The sequence below is a fragment of the Pelodiscus sinensis genome, chromosome 32 (assembly GCF_049634645.1).
Source record: "Pelodiscus sinensis isolate JC-2024 chromosome 32, ASM4963464v1, whole genome shotgun sequence".
In the NCBI taxonomy this organism is placed as follows: Eukaryota; Metazoa; Chordata; order Testudines; family Trionychidae; genus Pelodiscus; species Pelodiscus sinensis.
The window spans coordinates 7,183,053-7,206,319 of NC_134742.1; the positions used below are offsets into that span (position 1 = coordinate 7,183,053).

General features: G+C 51.3%; 2 protein-coding genes across 6 annotated transcripts in view; one reads left to right on the plus strand and one right to left on the minus strand.

The window, feature by feature from the left end:
- Positions 1 to 1,592: 1,592 nt before the first annotated feature.
- On the minus strand, positions 1,593 to 21,580 carry LOC142823130 (C-type lectin domain family 2 member D-like). 5 transcript variants are annotated; one of them, XM_075913524.1, is made up of 6 exons: positions 21,429 to 21,580; positions 12,889 to 12,990; positions 12,623 to 12,807; positions 7,657 to 7,835; positions 5,174 to 5,277; positions 1,593 to 4,963 (listed from the first exon to the last, which is right to left on the minus strand). In XM_075913524.1, exons 3-6 carry the CDS (start codon positions 12,663 to 12,665, stop codon positions 4,813 to 4,815), a joined length of 477 nt encoding a protein of 158 aa, XP_075769639.1. In that variant the 5' UTR covers positions 12,666 to 12,807; positions 12,889 to 12,990; positions 21,429 to 21,580; the 3' UTR covers positions 1,593 to 4,812. The 5 variants fall into 5 exon arrangements, with proteins under 5 accessions (XP_075769639.1, XP_075769638.1, XP_075769640.1 ...); XM_075913523.1 differs by having other exon boundaries at positions 12,623 to 12,810; XM_075913525.1 differs by lacking the exon at positions 21,429 to 21,580 and adding an exon at positions 18,554 to 19,041 and having other exon boundaries at positions 12,623 to 12,810.
- Positions 19,034 to 23,267, plus strand: part of LOC102455920 (killer cell lectin-like receptor subfamily B member 1B allele C) — a 31,357-nt gene continuing 27,123 nt past the window's right edge. The window contains exon 1 of the mRNA XM_075913521.1: positions 19,034 to 19,431. The gene's annotated coding sequence lies outside the window, so the exon portion shown is untranslated. The remainder of the gene's footprint in view (positions 19,432 to 23,267) is intronic.

Below are 23,267 nucleotides of genomic sequence, written 5' to 3' on the forward strand. Positions count from 1 at the left end.
TGTTGTGTCCAAATATATTTATAACTGATTTAGACCAAGTGACATTAACTGAGATTTTACAATGTATTCATCTCAATACATATGGATTCGTTGGGGGCCATAAAAGATAGATATTGCCAAATTACCTGGGGGGCCGTATTAAACCGGAACACGGGCCGCAATTGGCCCCCGGGCCGGACTTTGGACATGCCTGCTCTAGACCATGCCTGACAGGTGTCTAGGTGTCTAGAGGTTGTGAAGATGAGGACTATAACAGGGTTCAAAATAGAGCTGGATAAATTCATGGAGGGTAGGTCCGTTAAGGGCTATTAGCTAGGATGGGTAAGGAATGGTGCCCCTAGCCCTCTGGGACACCTGGTATTGGCCACTGTCAGCAGACAGGATCCTGTGCTGGATGGACCTTTGGTCTGTCCCAGTGTGGCCGCCCTTACGTTCTTTACACATTCCAATCTGCGTTGGGAGGGGAACATGCCAACAGGATTTGGCTTGGACCCTCCATGCTGCTCCCGTCTGGCCAAATGCAGAATCTGCCACATGGGAAGTGGGAGATTGCAGCCCGCAAGGCGAGTGGGGCCCGGTGCTTTAGGGTGACCATGAATCGCACCGATGTGAGTGGCCGAGGCCAGAGAATTGCTTGCCCTCCATACGGGGGCAGCGCGCTGTGTGCATCCTGTGTGCTGAGCCTGGCGGCATGACGGTGGTCCTGTGCAGGTCCCGGGTAGCCTTGTGTTGCGAGCAGCTGCTGCAGCGTAGCTAGAGTGGGAGCCGGTCTCTAGAGCGCCAAGGAAGTTCCCTGGCTTTGCTTGTGTTGTGAAGCAGAGAGACGGGACATGTAGGGGGGGTTCAGGGCAGGGGGTTCTGGAGTCAGGAGGGAGGTTCGGGACAGGGGGTTGGTGTTTGGAGGAGCACGGGGGGAGTTAAGGAGCCAGGCAGGGGGTTGGGATCGGGGGTAGGCTCAGGGCTGTGAGTGAGGGTGCAGGAGTCAGGGATGGCGGTGGGTAGTGAAGGGTTCATGGAAGGAGCTGGCCAGTGGTGAGTGTGACGCAGCTCTTGCAGCTGATCCTCACAGAGACAAGGGACTCCAGGAGCTGGCCCCGGTTTCCATTTACTCCCCTCCAACGAGTGGGGAGGCTGAACTCTAGGGGTCAGCCCTCACCTGCAACTGCCCCTGCAGCTCGTGAGAGTTTGGTAGCTCCGGGGTCTGCCCAGCCTGCAGCTGCACCCCAGCCTCCAGCTGGACCAGGAGAGGGCGGAAGTTGGAGTCAGTGCTGCAGGGGATATTCACAGGCAGCTAAATTGGCACCCACCCCAGCATGGCACCCCTCTTCTCCCCGCCTCCCCCCTTGCTACACCTCTGGCTGTGGGGGAAAGTTCCCTTTCTCCCCGGCTGCCACAGGACCTGGAAGTACTGGGACGCCCAACGTTAGTTTCCTTATTGTTGCCTGATTTAAGGAGGGTGAATATTATTTATTTGTAGTGGTTGGCTTGCCATTTGAACGGAGCAGAAGATAATAAGATTCTCGTCCCAGAATCAGGCTGCACAGAATGTACAGAAGATCCTTGGGGGTATGACAGGATGTTCACACAGATAAAACAGTTGAAAACTTTATTTAAATATATGGACTAGATCAAATAGCAACGTGAGTTATACAATCAGGGTTACAAATGCAGTATCAGCAGTCTAAGATACATACGGGATTATAGCTATAAGCGGTGGTTTAATATACTCACACTTGTTCTCGATAACATGGTGATATGAAACGACAGCCAAGAGTTGCCTCCAGTATGTCAAAATAGGTCTGGTCTGAGTTTTTCAGTTCTTGAGTGTGAGGTGCAGAAGCTTATGCTGTAAGGTATTGAAGTTAGCTTAGTTTACTTAACTGACTGATTTAAACCTAGATTAATCTCAGGGCATGTCTACACTACATTCCTCTTTTGAAAGAGGAACGTAAAGGAAGCCGATCGAAAATTCAAATGAAGCGCAGATTTACAAATCTCGTGCTTCATTTGCATAATCACATGAGAGCGCTGTTTCGTAAAAGAGTTTTTCAAAAAAGAAACTGCAGTCTAGATGGGGTTCTCTTGAAAAGAAAACAAAACAAAAACAAAACCTTTTTCAAAAGAACGTACTCCTGAAAAAAAAATTAGGTGTACAGGTTCTTTCAAAAAAGGTTTGTTTGTTTTCCAAAAGAACCCCATCTAAACTGCCGTTTTTTTTGTGAAAAACTCTTTCAAAAAAAGCGCGCTCACACAATTATGTAAATGAAGCGTGAGATTTGTAAATCCGCGCTTCATATGAATTTTCAATCGGCCTCATTTGCATTCCTCTTTCGAAAGAGAAATGTAGTGTAGACTTAGCCTAAGAGACCATTGGAAAGACAAAGTTTAAAGACAAAGTTTAGAGACTAATCTTAACTCCCAAATCCTCCTGCTCTTCTTCCTCCTCTTCTTCCCTAACTTCTTGAACTAATCAAAATCCTGAATATCTACTTTCTGGGAGAAACGTCCCAGAGAAAAATGCTAATTTTGCCTTAGCTTATCATACAGGATATGGCCTGTAGGTCCCTTGCGTTACAGCCAAATTACTTTCATATAAGCAAATAATACTACTATAATAAAGCAAGCGATTACAGAGTACATGTCCCCCTTTGACAGAGAGATTTGTAAAATGATCCCTTTCACACAGGTATGGATGTAAATGGTCAGGGATTTGTGGGGACAATTTCAATGTCATTGTCCACTGCTAGGGGTGGAGGTGTATCAGACAGCAGACACTTTAGATATTCTAGTGCCTTTCTGGGATGTGCACCATATCTATGAATTTGCTGTCATCTATGTTAGGTACCTGTCTAGATCTTTGCTTGCACCTGGTGGAGTGACATTCTGTATATCCCAAAATAATGAAAATAATTCCATTAATTCCATGCTTGGCCTATCACTCATCCTTTTTATCCCACATCCACCACAGGAGTGGCTGAAGACCCATCACTCTCATTCATTAAATTAATGGAGATTGCTTATCTCCTAGAACTGGAAGGGACCTTGAAAGGTCATCAAGTCCAGTCCCCTGCCTTCACAAAGCAGGACCAAGTACCATCCCTGACAAATTTTTGCCCCAAGTTCTCTCTGCAAGAATTGAACTCACAATCCTGGAGTTGGTAGGCTTATGCACAAGCCACTGAGCTATCCCTCCCCACAATAAGGTGATTGTTTGGCTTCACCCTTATCATTAGTAATTTCTATGAGATGGGTCTCATTACCAGCTAACAATGCCTTTAACTCCAATCCTAGTGAGGAAATACAGACCAGAATTACAGGAATCGCACTGGAACCTCTTTTGATTGGTTGCCACACAAAATTGGCCATTCCAGAGTAGGTCATCCTCTCCATCTTACTTTCCCGTTTGGTCAGCCTCACCAGTGACACATTCTCTGACGATGTCAGCTTTGGGGTCGTTAATGGAACAGACAGCCGCCAACTGTCTGTACATCTCGTTGTCTGAGTCACACACTGGTACTGAGATAGTGAATGAGACATACAAGGAGCAACACATGTGGATCACTTCTTTTCTGACTTTTGAAAACATCTGGGACAATACCAACTCCGCAAATTGTTCATCTTTGATTAGGTGGGATTATAATGCTTTCGTTATTGTGTTGACTACACATTCCCCAAATAAAGAGCAGAACATTTTTTTTCCTCAATATTGATCCTTGTACTGAACAGGCTACGTCTAGACTGACATGATTTTCCACAAATGCTTTTAACGGAAAAGTTTTCCGGTAAAAACATTTGCGGAAAAGAGCGTCTAGATTGGCACAGATATTTTTCCACAAAAGCACTTTTTGCAGAAAAGCATCCGTGCCAATCTAGATGCTCTTTTCCGCAAAAAAGCCTCAATCGCCATTTTCGCGATTGGGGCTTTTTTGCGCAAAACAAATCTGAGCTGTCTACACTGGCCCTTTTGCACAAAAGCTTTGCGCAAAAGGACTTTTGCCTGAACAGGAGCAGCTTAGTATTTCCGCAAGAAGCACTGATTTCAGACAGTAGGAAGTCAGTGTTCTTGCAGAAATTCAAGCGGCCAGTGTAGACAGCTGGCATGTTTTTCCGCAAAACCAGCTGCTTTTGCGGAAAAACTTGCCAGTCTAGACACAGCCAATATTTTTAAAATCCAACCAGTTCTGAGGCCACACTCAACTGGCCAAAGAGCTGCACTGGCCAAGCCAACTAGCCACACTCTGCTTGCCAAATACCTGCATGTGGCTAATGGCTAGCATGTTGGACACCACAACTGGCTGATTAATTTTATGTTGTGTCTCATTACCCAGTTGGGTTATAGCATGCACATTCTAAACTGTAAATTGCTCTTCCTGTGACCGTCCCTTGATTCCTGGTAGCACTGGGTTAACTACCCGGTTCACTTCCTCTCGTAACACATGATCTTTATGTTTTTTGGATCTTTCCTTCCCAAAACTGCCTACATGCCTGGCAGGCAGGAGGGCTGTGGTTGTGACATGGCAGCTTAGCTCCTTGGATGCTAGGGAAGGGTGGAGACACAGCATAGCAGCCTGGCTTCCTACCCTTCAGGAAGGGCTGGGGCTGCAGCACTACAGTCGGGCTTCTTGGCTGCCAGGGAGGGCTGGAGCCCGGGCCACACCACGGCAACCTCAGCCATCCAGGTGGCCAGGAGGGATCGGGCTGGGGGTGGGTGGGTTTTGGCTCCAGGGGTGGGACTGGGGTTTGCTTTCCCCAGCTGGGCCTTAACCCTCCACTCGGAGATCATGAAGGGAACCGGAACAGATTCCTTTGGGCTCATGATCTCCCTCCCACGACACGCTCCCCTCCCTGGGTAGGGGCATCAGGTTTGCTGCAGAGCCATTTCCTCGGCGTGCTGCAGCTGGAGCTGCTGACATTGAGGTCGTCATCCAGGTAGGCGCAGTCGGCTCCCCCTTGTATTTCAAACCTGCAAGCCAGAGGCAGTCGGAGCTAGAGTCAGTGTGTGCCAGGCACAGACCGGGGGAGACACCCCAGGAGAGGGAGGGGAGCTACCGCACTCACAGCCCCTCAGGATCCCCCCCATCCCTACACTGCCCCAGACAGGAGGGGAGGTGAAAGCAGCCAGTGGGGCATTTCCATCAACTCCCACCCAACGCAGAGAAGGAAACAGACTCACCGATGGTCGAACTCGGTGCCATTGACCCATCTCCAGACCCCGCCTGCGTCCTTCCGGAGGCCGATCCAGTGGTCCAGTCTGCCTGGGTAGGGCAGCAGGGAGTGCTTAGAAACCCAACAAAACCAGCTGTTAGCCCAACTCTGCTGTTCCCCACCTCTGGCAGCAAGGGATTTCCAGAGGCCTCTTTCACTGTTCCTGGGGGAAGGGATCAGATCAGTATTAACCCTTCAGCTGACCAGGTCCTGGGGCTGTCACGCCTACTGGGTGAAGCAAGGTCACTATCTGCCAAATGGCCCCTTCCTGGGGTGCAGCAGGTCCAGAGGGGAGAAGGAGCTGCGAGAGGAGGTGTCATGGCTCTTTCCCCACTCTGGCATGATAAATGCAGAAGTGGGGGCCATCAAGTGTACCCCAAAGCCTTATCTACCAGGCTTTCGTATAAAACTTCCCCCAAAATCTTAAAACCCTAGATTTTGGGAATAAAACTTCCACTGCCACCACCCAAATATTAATAACGAGATTAGGGGAAAGATCATTTGGGAAATCTCACCCCTATTATAAAAATCAGGACACACAATTAACCAATGCCAGGTTAATAAAAAGAAAAGAGAAAACTTTTATTATTACAACAATATTCCTGTTGCAGCATAAGGATCAGATGGGAAGGTAACAAAATATACTCATGGAGGAATTACACCATGGGCTAGAACTTAGTTAAAAAGAAAAATCAAACATCTCTTAAGCATGTAGAATAGTGATAGAAATGTAGCTGTGTTAGTCTGGTGTAGCTGAAACAAAATACAGGACTATGTAGCACTTTAAAGACTAACAAGATGGTTTATTAGATGATGAGCTTTTGTGGGCTAGACCCACTTCCTCAGACTATTTTCTTCCACTATTTGATCTGAGGAAGTGGGTCTGGCCCACGAAAGCTCATCATTTAATAAACTATCTTGTTAGTCTTTAAAGTGCCACATAGTCCTGTATTTTATCTCTTAAGCAGTGCCAGATATCAGATCCCATACCCAACCCTTAAAACAATAAAGCCTAACGAAACTACCTAAACTTTACCCTACTTGGGGTACATCTAGACTACAGGGTTTTGTCGACAGAAGTTTTGTCGACAGTATCTGTCGACAAAACTTCTGTCGACATAGAGCATCTAGACACATTCAGTTCTGTCGACAAAGCAACTTGCTTTGTCGACAAAACCCTGTAGTCTAGACGCAAACCTACAGGCAATAACACCTTCTGTCGACAGAACTCTGTCGACAGAAGGCGTTATGCCTCGTAAAATGAGGTTTACCAGCGTCGACAAAACTGCTGAGTTCTGTCGACGTTATGTCGACAGAACTCAGTGGTAGTGTAGACGCTGGTATAGTTTTGTCGACAAAAGTCCACTTTTGTCGACAAAACTCAGTAGTCTAGACACACCCTTACAGAAAAAGAAGAATTGTTTCTTAGAGAGACAGAGACATGCTTGTCCCTCCCTGTAGCTGCAGAGGACTCCCCAGAGACACAAAAAAGGAGAAAGGAAAAAACCCAAATTCCTTTGTCCCAGTTTGAAAGCCCCACCTACATTCCTACTGGTCACTCCACCTGGCTAGGTGTAGTTAACTCCTTAATCCCCAGGATGCTGGCTAACCCTCACAATCATGACAGGAGGGCAGACAGTCTCCACCCCAACCATGGGGGAACTCTGGGGCTTTGTGGAGCAAGGGTAAAAGTAACACATTTCATTCACGCGCTGTCTCTGTGCAACCTCCACTTTGGGGAGGGGGGTCAGGGCAGGAAGTTGGGGAGGAGGCTAGGATAGGACCCTACCTAGCGCCTGCCCTAGGAAGATGCAGGACCAAGGACTACCCCCGGTCTCTCCTGCCACCCCAGGCTCCATCTGACTCCACCTCTTCCCACCCCTGCTCCATCCCCTCTTCCAAGGCCCTTTTCCTCAAGCGACAGGGCCCGGGAGATTACCAGGGATGAGGGGAGGACTGGGACTGGCAACAGGGGATGCTCCACCCCTGCATTCACTGCGGTGCTAGGAAACAGCATGACCTGGCCCCAGCCCACTGCGCTCCCCACAGCCCAGCTCACAGGCACGTCCCTCAGGGGAGTGGAGCTGTCTGGGATGGGGATGGCCCAGAACACGGGCATTGCAGGCTGTAGTCAGGGCCCCAAGATGAGGGGGTGCAGGGTTCCAGTCCCTAAAGCCCCTTTCTTCATCAGGCCTTACTGCTGGGCCTGCAGCCGGCTCAGTCCTGCACAGGGAGAGTCTCAAACTGGGGCGCTGAGGAGCTGGAGGGTGGGGAAGGCTGGAGCCCCAGAACCAACCAGGATTTGGCTGGCAGAACCGCACTGACTCTGGCCCACAGCCCGGGAGGTTCCCGGCTCCCCTCTGCCCTAGAGGGCTGGGCCCAGCCTGACTCCAGCCCAGCCTGCGGTGCCGGCGATCGCCGGGCTTGGCACAAAGCGTCCGTGCGGCTCACCAGCTGCTGTAGACTCTCAGTCGTAGCCAGGGAGGCAGCATATGAAGAGCAGTTCTTCTGGCTGTTGGTCCAGCTCCCTTCGGCCTTTGAAAAATAGTAGAATTTCCCCTGGATTCTGATCCAGTTCTCCGGGCACCCAGAAGTAGGGGGGCAGGGAGGAGGCTGTTTAGATCTTTCCACTAGGAAAAAGAGAAAGAGAAGGAAAGAGAGAGAGAGAGCCCAAGAAAGAGAGAGAGATCATTCCCATCCCTCAGTGGAGGGGGGAGAGAGGCCGGGCACTGAGGGTATGTCTACACTACAAAGTTAGTTCAAACTAGCGGACGTTAGTTCGAACTAACTTTCCTAGGCGCTACACTAGAGCTCCGTTAGTTCGAACTTAATTCGAACTAGCGGAGCTCTTAGTTCGAACTAGGTAAACCTCATTTTACAAGGATTAAGCCTAGTTCGAACTAGCTAGTTCGAACTAAGGGCTGTGTAGCCCTTTAGTTCGAACTAGTGGGAGGCTAGCCCTCCCCAGGTTCCCCCTGGTGGCCTCTCTGGGCACAACCAGGAAAACTCTTCTCTCCCCCAGCCCCGGGCCCTTAAAGGGGTAGACTCTGGCCAGACGGCACTAGAGTCAGCCAGCTCTACTAGCAGTCTCTGCCCCGAACCAGTGGCTGCAGGATGAGCCAGGCAGCCAGTGCCAGTGAGACGTCCCCTGCCCAGTTCCCAAGCACCCAGGGGCCAGCCAGGGGCCGTAGACGGCGCGCGGCCTCGTGGTCTAGTGCGGAGGTCATGGACCTCATTGAGGTTTGGGGGCAGGCCCCCAACGTCCATGATCTCCGCACTAGGAGGAGGAATGCGGCCGTCCATGGGCGCATAGCAGCCGCCATGGCCAGCAGGGGACACAGGCACACCCAGGAGCAGGTGCGCATTAAGGTGAAACAGCTGCGGCAGGGGTACGCCAGGGCCACAAGGGGCGGCGCCGCTGCAGGGGCTGCCACCTGCCCCTACTTTGCTGCCCTCCTGGGGGGCAGGGTGGTCCGTGCCAGCCCGGGGGACATCGAGCCGGGACCAGAGGGCCCTGACCTGGGCACACCAGAAGGGCCACCGCCAGCAGTTCCAGCAGTGTCGTCCAGGGAGACCGTACCAGGTAAGTAGTTTGAATTAAGTAGTTCGGGGGGGGGGGGGAGGTGGGAGGGAGACCAGAGACTGCGCGCGTGGGCCATGCCTTCCACGGATCACGCAGATACCTGTGCACGTGCGAGCACGTGCCGTGCCACCCTTGGGCAGGTGGTTCCAGCTGCGTGACACCCAGGGGGCATTGCCCAATAGGCACATGCTTGTGCAAAGAGACGTGACATGCTCCCGACCCCGGGGCAGGACCCAGCAGGATGATTTCCCTTCACATGTCCCCTCTACACGGAGGCAGGGGACATCTCCCCTTCCCCCCGCCGCCCCGGCCACACTATACATGGCACAGGGACATGGGTGCGGTCTTGGGGCAGCTCCCAGTCCCGGGGAGAGCCAGACATCCAGACCATGGCCTCTGTACAAGCACAGCGGCTGTGACGGTGCAGGACATGGTCACCCTCACGTTGTGGCGTTGGGGAGGGGGCTTGGCATCATCCTCTGCGTCCCCAGGGAGAACTGACCCCTTCTCTTCTTTCTCTACAGCTGCACCAGCTGCTCGTGCAGGGCGCACCACCCCGCCCGGGACATGCTCCTGCACCCGCGGCCTGCTCCGGACCGCCAGCACGGAGCAGGAGTACAGGGACCAGCACCTTGGGGCCCTGCGAGCCGTGCACCGCACACTACAAGCGTGGATGAGGGAAGACCTGCAGGTCCGCCACGAGCTGCTGGATGAGGTCCGAGGGCTGAGCACCAACCTGCAGCTGCTGCTGCAGAGCATGGTGCCCCGTGCTGGTCCTGCACCTGCTGCCCCCCCAACTGCTGTCCCTCCTCCCACTCCTGCTCCCCCTCCCACCTCTCCCTCCTCAACCTCTTCCTCAATGTCCACACACCCCACCTCAACCTCCGCACCCTCCACCCCATTCCCCCGGGGATGCCGAGGCCCCCTCCCTCACCGTGCTGGGAGGCGGTTGGCCCGGCGAGACCCCCACCCCTGATCCTTCAGTTTCCCCACCCCCTCCTTTCCCTTGCTTCCCCCTTTCAGCTCCCTCCTCCCAGTTTTCCCCCTCCCCTCTCCCAGCCTCTCTCTTCCCCTCTCCCACCTCCTTTTCCCAGTTTCCCCGAGTTTTGTTAAATAAACAGAGTTTCTATTTTTGAACACACGTGTCCTTTATTTTGTACATCAAGAAGAGGGGCTAGGGAAGAGTAAGTGGAAGGAGGTGAGGGAGAAATGGGGCACGAGCCCCCAATGGGGAGGACTGGGCTGGCTCTGCGGGCTCCTCACGGTGGAAGCTCTCCTGCAGCCCCCCAATTGCCCCCTCTCCCCAGATGGCAGCCTGCGGCACGTGCATCCAGTCTGATGGCCGAGTGGTGTGATGTGCCCAGTGTGGGTAGTCCGGGCACTCCAAGCCAGGACTGCTTTGTAAGCGGGGCACCCCTGAGAACTGTCTGTCCGGGGTGGGGGTCGGGTCCCTTTAAGCGCAGCCCTGGGCTAGCCTGAGACAGCATCTCCACGCTCTAAGTCCTCCTCTGATGCCCTGCCGGCACTGCTTCCGGCCATCCTTAAGCCCAGTTCAGGGTCCACTCTGTGTGGACATGCTAGTTCGAATTAGCAAAATGCTAATTCGAACTAGTTTTTTAGTCTAGATCCGTTAGTTCGAATTAGCTTAGTTTGAATTAACTAATTCGAACTAAGTTAGTTCGAATTAACGTTGTAGTGTAGACGTACCCTGAGTGTTTGTAGGGTTGCCAAGTGCCTGGCATTTTTGCCTCCTGGCTGGGGAAAAAAATCAGAAAATATTGGACATTTTAGGTGTCTGGTATTCTCTGAATTTTTTTACCGGACAGGAGGTGAAAGTACCAGACTGTCCGGGTGAATACAGGACACCTGACAACCCAGTAATGCCCCGGGAGAGCAGAGAGAACTGGGGCTGTGTTGCTCCATTTCCTCTGCCACTGCTGGTGAGTGTGGTGTGTTGGGGGCTGATCCTTGTTGCTGGTGTCAGCCTCCCCTCCTCCCCCACTAACTCCCCCATGCCCAGGGGCTTTGGCCCCACCAGCTGCTGGTGGGCCCCTTGTCCCTCCCACCCATGGTGTTGGGTTGCATTTCCTCCGAACGCAACAGAAGATTAAGAGTGGTGCAGTAATTCAGCCAGTTCCATGGAGTGGCCATGAGGGGGAATCAGACCCCAACATGTGGACATGACCTGCTGGGCTTGCTGCTGCTGGATTTGCTGCTGCTGGGCTTGCTGCTGCTGCTGGATTTGCTGCTGCTGGGCTTGCTGCTGCTGGATTTGCTGCTGCTGGGCTTGCTGTTGCTGGATTTGCTGCTGCTGGGCTTGCTGCTGCTGCTGGATTTGCTGCTGCTGGGCTTGCTCCCAAAGACCATTTACACCTTAAATCAACTAGAATTCTTTGAGGGGGTCAACAAGCATTCGGACAAAGGGGACTGGACACGTCTCTGGCTGGAGGGAGGCCATGCTGCCTCACCAGACAGTGTCCGGACAAGTTTGGGGGCCTAGGGAACCCTGCTCCAGGACTGGCAGTGGGTAAGGGGCGGGGGGTCTCTGGCCTATAGCCCAGCTGAGCTGTAGTCTGAATGTCCAGATCCTAGGCCAAAGCAAACCCCAAAAGCAGTTCAGGGGCTCGGGCCTGGAGTCAGGCTGAGCCACAGCTTAGAAAAGCCGCACCCTTAGTCAGGGCGGGGCAACAAACAAATAGTTCCAAAGTGCAGGCCTGTCTGCAGCCTGGGGGGGAGGGGGAGTCAGGTCTCGGGGGGGGGGGAACCAGCCCCCCAAGGAAAGAAGTGGGGGGGACGAAGGCCCACCCACTCCACTGCGTCCCAGCCCATGGCCCTAACAGTGGCAGTGCAGGGTGCCACTGGGTCAGTGGGGATCCTGACCACAACACACAGACCAGTTGATGTCCTGATTCTGCTTTCTGTGCTGATCGGCCCCTTTTCACGGACACAGGCTTTGTCCCACTACCAATATACAGGAGGGTGGGCTCCTCAGCTACCCCCCATGCCTCCTGGTCCTTTAACATTTTAAATGTCTAATGTTTATCAACTTCTCATCCTAGATTCACCAATTAGTTGTTGGGACTTACTAACAGGGCTCGCTGAGCCACGGTGAGCCCTGCTCGCCAGCATGCGCAGATCACCTGAACTCGGCTCTTCTGGGTTGTAATCCCAGGGCGAGTAGATTACATAGATTGTCAAACCCTGCTAATAGTTCTTAACCTCGCTAACAATATTTTCAGCACACAGTATACAATACAAAAACTGCAAACCTGTACCACAGGCCAGCAAGGGGACCCTCAACCTGTCTCAATTTTTATCCTTGAAAGAATTTCACGGGATATCTTTCTGGGGTGAGAAGGCAAAACACCACATTTATTGCCATCGTAACATTATTCTGGTATATGCATATTCACACACACAGGCACACATATGCCCACACCCCATCTTGCTGTTGCTTAAAGTTCCACTGCAAAGCTTCTGTTAGTACAAACTTTTAATCCGTCATTATATTTTCTTTATAATAGAATCTGTATTCTAATTACTCCTAAGAGCAGCCGTGTGATCATGCTGAATCACAAGGATCCTTCTAATCTGTTTCTATGTTAACGTCAGATACAGACACATGCAGTGTCTGCCTGATGCATCTTTACACGGGCCTAGAAGACTGTTCCTCCCTGCTAACCAGAGAAGAGTGGCCGGCAGAGTTAAAGCTGCTTAACATTTATTCTCACACTACCCATTATGTACATCAGACATTATAAAACTCTCTTGTCTACAAAAGCCCAGGAGTAGACACCAAGGGGGGAGGGATAACTCAGTGGTTTAAGCATTCACCTGCTAAACCTACGGTTGTGAGTTCAATCCTTGAGGAGGCCATTTAGAGATCTGTGGTAAAAATCTGTAAGGGATGGTACTTAGTCCTGCTGTGAAGTCAGGGAACTGGACTCAAAATCTGTAAGGGATGGTAGTTAGTCCTGCTGTGAAGTCAGGGAACTGGACTCAATGACCTTTCAAGGTCCCTGCTAGAGATAGGAGATAAGCATCACAAAAGCAGAATGGACCATGCCCAGAGACTGACCCTTCAGGGGGTGGGAACTTACCTCCCAGAGCTGCTGCTAAAGCAATTATGATGACCACCGCAACCCCGATTACAGCTCTAAGGACACCTGGATGTTTCCATAGTGCAGGTTGAGCCCCATTGTCTGGAAAATAAAACCCATCAGTGAGACCAGAACAATTGCCATTGTGCTCTGATCTGACCCACACATTCTGATTTCTATAATGGGTCTGTCCCTGCTCTTGACACAGCTATTAATACCCCGCCCAGACTGCAAAGGAGACTCTCACTTACCCCTGCATGGCTCAGTGAATGGCCGGGGAGGAAAATGAAGGAGCTAGAAAAACTCTGACAAAGAGGCCAGGGGGGAGAGTGAGAGGGGGCAGGACACACAGTCTGTGTAATAACACATGGGACAGAAAAGACAGCTGGGACTGTTGGTTTGTGTGGCCTGTGCTCACCTCCTGGCGTGGCACTCTGGATGCACCTCTCTTCAATTCCCTCTTGCTGTAATATCTGTTACCAGATTTTCCTGTTACTTTTGGGCATGCTTATTTATTAGGGTTATTCTTTAGGGTTATTCTTTGGGTTTGTGTGTGTGTTATAATTCTATTAACGTGCTGCTTGTGTTATTTGTGTTCCCACAGGGGCTGTAGTTCTCCCTTCTGCCAATTCCCTCCCAATGGGGCTCTCTTGCAGGTTCCAGGTTCCCCAGGGCTGGGCTCTTCCTACACTAGAAGGAGAGGAACACACAGACACACCCACTACCACAGCAGTCTGAGAGGCGGGTTAACCAGCACTCAGCAGCTGACTCCTTATCTGTCCCTGGACTCAGCAGGCTGGTTGCACAGCAATGCCAAGCTGTGACCCTCCTGTGCCTTTGGACTCCATGGGCTGGCTTAACAGCACCACCTCCCTATCCCCAATCCCACACCACAACCACTCTGCAGGTAACCCTCTTGGTGAGCAAACCCCACAGGATTTTTGGGCACCCCGGGGCTGTAGCTTAGATGCAAGGAGCATTGTTGCAGCGTGAATGGGGAACCCAACAACAGCCCTGGGGAGGGGAAAGTGAAAAGCAACCAGCTTAGCAATGAATGTTGTTTCTAGGTAGTAACCGTACAAGGGGAGAGAAACACACACACCAGTTACAATATTAAATCTAACTTAAATCTGACTTTACAAACTCTGAGGCTGAAAAGTAATAGGTGTAACGGCAGTGTGCAAGAGAGTTTTTCTTATGCAAGAAGGGGCAGTGTAGAGGCTCCTTCTTGTGCAAGAGCCTCTTCGGAAAAAAAAAGTGGCTCATTAGGTATGCAAATGAGGATCAGCAATATTCCACGCTTAGCCTCATTTGCATTTTACTCGCGCAAGAAGCCGCGAGTGTAGACATAGCCTTGGACTGCCAAAGTGGGGAACAGCCTCAACACCTGTAATCCCCCCTCATGCAACACAAAAGTTACAGTTGTTGGGAAATCATGCATTGTTATTTAGGGAACACAAGAAAGAAGGGTCAGAAAAAGAAATCAGGGCGGGAGCAGAGAAGGGACAGCAGTGTATTGCAAGCCCCCTGTTCAGTAATCACACATACATGTGAGATTGACAGACAGCCTCTTGTGCTGGGGCACATCCCTGAGAGATGAATGTGAGGCTCCCCTTAAAATCAACCCTAACCCCTCTAAGGCACCTGGGAGAGGAGGCTATGGAACTTAGCGAGAAGGGAATGTGGGCTAGCATGCGATGGAAGCGGTACCTGTGAATCTGGCTGTCATATGAGTCTGCCATGCATGTTATCAGCTCCACCATGGCTGTCAAGACTTTCTTCTGTTCTTCATGTCACGTTCCCTGCTTGCTTTTCCATTCCCACGCTCCTGCAGCACTTAAATTGCTCCCTATCTTATTCAGGAGTGCTGACCAGCACCTGGTGACTAAGGGGTTAATTCTGTCTCTAGCCAGGTATCTGGTCAGCCAATAAAAATGCAGGTAGGAATTTCAAACTCGGGTAAAGGAGTTTTTATATTTCCCTCCTTTGAAAAGCAGAGCAGTTTCTTCCAAGACTAAAGGACATGAGAGACACTTCTCTCTCCAAGGATGCACTTCTGACAAGGTGTAAGTAGGAAAAAGTTTAGCTAGTCCATCAGGATTTGTTGTTTTCCTGGTTTGGGAACTTGGAAATAATGCCTGAGCTGGTTAAGAGTTTGGTCTTTCTTTGTAACTAAGTTTTAATCCAGGGATTTCCCATGAGTATATCAATTGGTGGCTCTTCCCATGTAGCCACTTTACTATGCTTGCAACTGTAGTTTTGTTTTGTTGATAAAAGTTTGTTTCTTTTTTTAATTAACTGGTACTGGTTAATTGTTGTGTCCTTTGACTCAGTGCCCAGTTATAAGGGCAGAGTCCATTGCTGTCTGAAAATTCCCTCTGTTTTTCCCAACTCCATGTAAAAAGGAGGTTGGGGCAGGGGGAAAGTTTTACCTGAGGGAGGTTTCCCAAGTGATCTCATCCCTGGTTTTCATGGAAATTACTCGGGTGGTGGCAGAGGATTTCTCCAAAGTCCGGGTATTAGGATTTTGGGAGGAGGTTTTTGCATCAAAGGCAGTAGAGACCAGGTCTTGGGGTGCTTTTGTGGGCCCCCACTTCTGCATTTGTCATGCCAGAGTGGAGAACAGCCTCGACACTCCCTGTCCAAGCAGGTGGATTGCATTTGTTCCTTGAACATGTCATGCCTGCTAAGATTTCACCTTCAGATCTGTGGTAGCCAAACAGCTGGATGAGCCGGGCCTGGGGGATATGCATCAGGCTCACTGATGCACCTGCTGTAAGGGGGTGCAGCGGGGAACATGCTGCGCACTATCCTAGACAGGGCTCCTGGCCTTGGTGGCCCCACATTCCCTTCTCTCCAAGTTCCATAGTCCCCTCTTCCAGGCACCCTCGAATGCAGGGCAAAGGGGAGGAGGAGAAGTCAAGGGCAAGCTTACACTCGACCAACAGAGATGCATCCCGGAGCAAGAGGCTGTCTTTCTCACACCTGTAATAGGCCACTTTCTATTCTCTTCTCCCCTCCCTGAAGCTCCTGCCCTGAACTCTTTTTCTGTCCATGCTTGTGTTCCCTAAAAAACACCTTCCCCCCCCCATGATTTCTCAATAACACTATAGCTACCTCTACACTGCAGACTTCTTGTGCAAGAACGGTTTTGCGGAAGAGTTCCTGTGCAAAAGGTCTTCCAGAAGAGAGCATCCACACTGCCGTGTGCTTTTGCGCAAGAGCATCCATGGCAGTGTAGACACTTTCTTGCGCAAGAAAGCTCTGATGGCCATTTTAACCATAGGGCTTTCTTGAGCAAGAAATTCATGTTACCTGTCTACACCACCTTCTTGTGGAAGAGCTCTTGTGCAAAAGGGCTCATTCCTTGTGGGGAGAGGAATAGCTCTTCCAGAAGAAGTCCTGTTTTCCGAGCCTCTAGTGTAAATTTAATTGAACGAGAACGCGAGTGCAGTATAGATGCTCTGCAAGTTTTTGTGCAACAACAGTTCTTGCGCAAAAAGCCTGCAGTGTAGATGTTGACTATTTTTGTGGATTGAGTTTAAGGAGGGTTTACAGAGTCTACCGGCAAGCACACAATGCAAGGGGCACCTCGTTCACAGCAACAGACATGACGGTCATTGCTATCTGCTTGTTCACAAAGCCATTTTCAAAGCCTCTCTGGTTTGCAGCACCCTTTAATGTGCTCGCCTTACCGTCCCGGGGTCTGGCTGCTCATAATTAACGTCTAGGCTCTTTGCCTCAGCCACCAACCCCAGAATAAAACCTTCCCAGGCTGCCTGCGTATGGCTTCATGAGCCATGGAAGCAAAGGGTAGGCCAAAGATCACGCTTGGTCAGGTATACTGAACAAATAGCTCATGGGCCCCATGCGGCCTGCCGGCTGTTCGTTTGTGGCCCACGGGTGGGAGCCAAAACAAAAAAGAAGTCAATATAATGGTCTTCTGCTGAGATGTGTTTTAGTAGTTAAATTCCGGGACTGTCATTGCTCATTAAAAGTGCTGTGAGTATGGGTGGAAATCGGGTAACTCTTGCATTGTATTCATATCAGCAGAACTGTCTTAAATGGGGCCTGTGTGTTGTGAAGTCTTGCCTTGATCTTGGTATTCATGCCTGTCAGTGTGAAATAAGGTCTTTGCATATATTTGCATATATATTTGCATGTCTATGCAACCACACTTAAGTTGTGGTCCTCGGCATGTGCTGTGAGTATCATTGTGGCCCCCAGGGCTTCTGATGTTGAGCAGCCCTGCTCTTGGTATTTGCATGTCTCTGATATTAAGTCTCTGGTCTAGGAAGAAAATTCCAGCTTGCAGCCTTCTGAAGAACAGGCACTCCCAAAGATTTGCGCATCGTGCATCTTTCCCGACCATCCCACACTGATGTTGGTGAAAGGACCCTTGTGATCCACAAGCGTCTGTAGCACCATCGAAAAGCACCCCTTGCGCTGTATGCACTCCTTGGCGAGGTGGGTCAGGGGCCGAGATGGGGATGTGCATCCTGTCTATCGCCCCATCACAGTTAGGGAACCCCATCACCGCAAAGCCAGCCACAATGTCCCCCACGTTTCCCACAGTCACAACCCTCCGAGGCAGAAGGGCGCTAATCGCCTTGGCTATGTGGATTACAACAACCGCTGCTGTCCATTTCCCTACTGCCAACTGATTCCCAGCTGACCAGTGGCGTCTGGCGTTGCCAGCTTCCGCAGGGCAATTACCACTTGCTTCTCCATTGTCAGAGCTGGCCTCATGTGGGTATTTTTGCGCGTCCAGGCAAGGGAAAGCCATTCACAGACTGGCCTGCGTGAGGGCCACTTTCACCAGCGGGGTTTGCAGCCACTGCTGATCATCCCATAATAGCATAACTCTGCGGTCTCACCGGTCTATCTCGCGGCACCGGCCAGATCAGCCCAGTGTGGAAACAACACGCCCTCCCCCCCATTTTTCCAGGGGTCCAAGTGATCTCCTCCGCCCCCCCACACACACATACATGGACATGGGGGGGGAGAGTCAGTTTCCCCCTCCCAGCAAATCACGCCCGCTCTGGGGTTTAGACAGGGCTGGATCCTGTTCCTTCTCTCTCCCCCTGTCTCTGAGGGGCTGGGTCACTCTGCACTCAGCAATCTCTGGGCAAAGGCCACCGGGCCCCAGGAAAGGGAGAGGGGCCGTGGGCAGGCAGCCCTCAGCAGGGCTATACTGGGGAGCTGCCCCCCCCCCCAGCACCTACAGGTCTGCGGGGAGGCACCGTTCCCACAAAAGGTCAAAGAGGAGCTGCCGCTTGGGCTGCCAGGTATCTGGTATTGAACCAGACAGTCGAGCATTTGGAGTTTGTGTCTGGTAAACAAATTGAGAAATTAAGGAAGTTTTTCTGCTTCTCCTGGGCCCGGCTCGGCACCCAACAAAAGCCTGCTTGGGACATGTGGCAATTCAAGGGGCCGCAATCGCATTTCGGCCCAACCTCCCTCATCCCACCCTGCCAGATCTCCCTGGTTACTCCCCGGCGCTTTTTTTTTCTCCCCTCAACAAATTTTTATCAAGTTTTTGTCTGGTATTTTTTTTGAAACCATCTGGCAACCCTAGCTGCTGCTGTTCCTGCAGCACTGGTGGCCACACGCTACAGCCCGCCCCCCTGCAATGGCCGGGCCTGGGAGCAATTATCCCCCTTACCTCACCCATCAGCGTGGACACGTTCTCCTACAAGTCTGAGTCAGTGTCAGCCCAGAGCCCCACAGAGGTGGTGCTGCCGCGCAGCCAACAGCTACAGCCGGGGCTGCAGGGAAGGGCTGAGGCTCCCCCTGCTCTGTGACTCCAGGATGACCCGCCCAGCGGTGGGCAACTCCCCATGGGCTGCATGGGCAGGGCGGGGTGTTCCCAGCTGGCAGGGCGCTGGGTGGTGGAGCCAGGCACTGAGTGGTTGGTTGCTGTTGCGGAGCAGGTCCTTTTGACCTCGGCCTCACGCGCACAGTGCCCATTCTGCCTCACAAAGGCCCCTCACAGAAAATGTAGGCTGCCCACACATTCTGAGAAAGCATAATTTGTAAGCGCACAATGCAGCTTTCAGTGAATGGAATTTAACCTTGTAGGCATCAAAGATCAGGGAGATGAGCATGAGAAGACAGAGCACAGCTGCAAGAGATAGATAAGACTCTCTTGACCGGTCCTTAAAGTAGGGAGGTAGGCATAAGGAGATAAGACAACTGTCACGCACACTGACCATGCCTGCATCAGGCACTGTCCATGGGGCCATCAGGCGGGCATCATGAAAAATCCTATAGGGCAATATTGCACATTACCTCATTACCAGCCTATCAGGCCCTGCCCAAGAACAGACCCTAATATGGTACCGGACATCAGGTTATGGCATAAAAACCCTCGACCCCTTTGTTCCTAGTGTTGAGGGCATGTGTCTTTTTTGTTTGCCCGGCTGAAGGATTGATCACCCTGAGGCTGCCTCCCCACCCCTCCGAGTTAAAAACAGGGGTGCGCGAGTCCTGAGCATGTTCAGAGTTCTTGTGTGTTTTTATGCTGTTCCCGTTGCTGGATTTGTAAGTATCGCTTAAATATATTAGTTATCGGTTTGGTTAATAGTTGAATCGTGTTAATCTCACTGTGCAATTCTGTAAAGTGTAACTGAGTCTTATTAACCACACTGTGTAAATTGTATAATCTTGGGTTGTGCAATAGTGTTGTATTTAGGCCAAGTATAAGTGTTAGAAAATAGAAACCCAGGAGTTAAGTTGAAGAAGTAAATCAATGACTAACTCTACCAGCTGCCCAAAAATAACCATAGAGGGACTGGCTGTGGGCAGAGTTTTTATTATCATTATATTGGCTTTGTTTTTTGTATTTTTTGCTTGCATGCTGCTCTGCCTTAAGCGAATTAGAGAGAGTAGAGAGAAGAGCGACAAGAATGATTAAAGGTCTAGAGAACATGACCTATGAAGCCAGGCTTCATGAACTGGGCTTGTTTAGTTTGGAAAAAAGAAGATTAAGGGGGGACATGATAGCGGTTTTCAAATATCTAAAAGGGTGTCCCAAGGAGGAAGGAGAAAATTTGTTCCTCTTGGTTTCTGAGGACAGGACAAGGAGTAATGGGCTTAAAGTGCAGCAGAGGAGGTTTAGATTGGACATTAGGAAAAAATTCCTAACTGTCAGGGTGGTCAAATATTGGAATAAATTGCCAAGGGAGGTGGTGGAATCTCCCTCTCTGGAGATATTTAAGAACAGGTTAGATAGACATCTGTCAGGGATGGTGTAGACGGAGCTTGGTCCTGCCTTGAGGGCAGGGGGGCTGGACTCGATGACCTCTCGAGGTCCCTTCCAGTCCTATTATTCTATGATCGAATTGTAATCACAGAGTTTGTAATCAGTTGAGTGCAGTTTGGTTCAGTTTCCCCTCCTGTAAAAGCATTAGGCAATTGCTTGTTTTAAAACTCATTTGAAAGGCACTTGATTTTGGACAAAGACCATTCATGTCTAATAAAAAAATCATTTGTTTCCCCATCATCCTGTAGTTTCCACTGGGTAGTCGGCTTTAACCCCTTGGGGCCCCCACCACATCACTGAACCAAGTTGCGACAGTTGCCAGGTTGGACGGAAGGGCACAGTAGCCCAGGGGACAGAGGCCGGCTGGGAACCGGGTCAGGCTGCAAGTCACTGGTTTAAAACAAGTGAAGTAGGAGGGGTACATTGAGCAGGGAACCTCAGCTAGGGCCCACTGCTCCTCCAAGCTGTGCAGGGAGCCAGAGGGACTCTGCCCAGATAGGGGGACTTATTTCTGCACCTCCTGATTTCACCTGTCGCTGAGCCCCCCCCCCCCCATCATAGCAGCTTTGGCCAAGAGCAAATTGACAAGATGTTCTGAGGACTTTGTGGGGAGCAGGATGGGGGGGGGGGAGGGGACCCAGAAATAAGAGGGGGGAAGTGCAGCCAGCATCTCAGGGAAAGGTTCTGGAGGAGCCAGAAAAGGGGCAGCCACCTGGGCTCCAAGTTCTCCCCCATGCACCGAGGGCGGGAGGCGACTGCAGCCAGAGGGGCAGGCAAGGACCTGAGATCCCTGCACCCACCTGTCCGCACCAGAACGCAGCTGCGCGGTCCCGGCGCCACAGCGGCCTCTAGCGGTCCCGGGCGGAACTGCAGCTTCGCCCAGCAAAGTGCGTTTGTGACACTGAAATTCTGCCCCCCCCAGAGGCGCAGTGAAAGCGCAGCCCGGTCGTAGAAGACCCAAAAACCACGTCTCGACCCCGCCCTCGCTACCCAGCCAAAGAGGGGAGCCGCTGGGGCCGGGCGCCCCGAGACCCGCCGCTCCCTAATACAGCCCCCTTCTGTGTGGGTCTCGCCTCCCTCCCTGCTGGTGGGGCAGCCCCCCCAGGCCACGCTCGCCCCAAGCGGGGCTCAGCGCCCCGGCAGCTCGGTCCCAGCCCCAGATACAAACAAATCCCCCCCATTATTCTGGGGCCCCCGTGATCCCCCCTCCCGAGAGTCCGCTTCCCCCCCAATATGTCTCCCCCCCAACCGCGGGGCTGTGTCGCGCTGCGCTCACCGCTCCCTCCACGGGCGCCGCCGCGCCCCAGCGCAAAGCCGCGGGGCCGAGGGCAGCAGCCCCCGAAGCGGCCAGGCCGAAGCGATGGCTCCGCTCCAGCCCTCTGCCGCTGCGCGGGGAGGCGGCATCCCTGCGCGCGAAATTCAAAGAGGCTTCAGCTATTTATAGTGTTGCGCGGCGGCCGGGAACTACGGGCCCCCCTGCGATGGCCAGGCCCTAGGGGAGGAAAGAGGGGGAGGGACAGGTCCGATTTCTGAAGCCCTTGGGGAAGAGGAGCGGATGGGATCTCAGAGGTTTGCACAGAACCGCTCCCTGCGGGGCGCTGAGCATGCTAGTAGCTCTGCGGAAACCCCGCCCTTCGCCCTGCCCACAGGACGTGTCAATTTCCGCTGGCTACATTTTACAGCTGTGTTTAAAAGGGAGAAAAGGGACAGAGCAGAGGACGCGAAGCATATATATGTTTTCTTCGCTGCCCTGGTTCCTTGAGTTGCACTCTCCTCCTTGCAATGATAGTTTTGCTCCTTGGCAAATAGTATCAGAGGGGTAGTAACAAAAGACAGGATTATGCAGCACTTTAAAGACTAACAAGATGGTTTATTAGGTGATGAGCTTTCGTGGGCCAGACCCACTTTCTCAGATCAAATTGTAGAAGAAAATTGGCATGAGCATATATACCAAAGGGATACAATCAAAAAAAGTGAACACATATAAAAAGGACAAATCAAATTTCAGAACAGAGGGGAGATTGGAGGGGTGAGGAGGAGGTTAATGTCTGTGAGCTAATGATATTAGAGGTGATAATTGGGGAAGCTATCTTTGTAATAGGTAAGGTAATTAGCATCTTTGTTGAGACCCCATGACAAAGTGTCAAATTTAAGCATGAATGACAGTTCTGAGCCTTCCCTTTGTAGTCTTGTGTTAAAGCGTCGTTGAAGTAGGATGCATGTAGTGAGGTCATTGAGACAATGCCCAGTCTGGTTGAAATGGCGAGAAACTGTTTTTTCTTTGTGACACTGTATGATAACAGGATGAGGTTTAATAAAGAGAAATGCAAAGTGCTCCACTTAGGAAGGAACAATCAGTTCCATACATACAAGATGGGAAGCGACTGTCTAGGAAGGAGCATGGCGGAAAGGGATCTAGGGGTCATAGTGGACCACAAGTTGAATATGAGTCAACAGTGTGATGCTGTTGCAAAAAAAGCAAATATGATTCTAGGTTGTATCAACAGGTGTGTTGTAAGCAAAACTCGTGAAGTCATTCTGCCGCTCTACTCTGCACTAGTTAGGCCTCAGCTGGAGTACTGTGTCCAGTTCTGGGCCCCACATTTCAAGAAAGATGTGGAGAAATTGGAAAGGGTACAGAGAAGAGCGACAAGAATGAGTAAAGGTTTAGAGAACATGACCTATGAAGCCAGGCTTCATGAACTGGGCTTGTTTAGTTTGGAAAAAAGAAGATTAAGGGGAGACATGATAGCGGTTTTCAAATATCTAAAAGGGTGTCACAAGGAGGAAGGAGAAAATTTGTTCCTCTTGATTTCTGAGGACAGGACAAGGAGTAATGGGCTTAAAGTGCAGCAGGGGAGGTTTAGATTGGACATTAGGAAAAAATTCCTAACTGTCAGGGTGGTCAAATATTGGAATAAATTGCCAAGGGAGGTGGTGGAATCTCCCTCTCTGGAGATATTTAAGAACAGGTTAGATAGACATCTGTCAGGGATGGTGTAGACGGAGCTTGGTCCTGCCTTGAGGGCGGGGGGCTGGACTCGATGACCTCTTGAGGTCCCTTCCAGTCCTATGATTCTATCTGTTTTGTGGGCATTTATCCTTTGGCGAAGTG

Coding starts and splice junctions, on each gene's coding strand:
- LOC142823130 (XM_075913522.1), bottom strand. Junction 7,836..12,888: donor TTTAGCAGCAGCTCTGGGAG/GTAAGTTCCCAC, acceptor TCTTTTTCCTAG/TGGAAAGATCTAAACAGCCT. Junction 4,964..5,173: donor GGCACCGAGTTCGACCATCG/GTGAGTCTGTTT, acceptor TCTGGCTTGCAG/GTTTGAAATACAAGGGGGAG.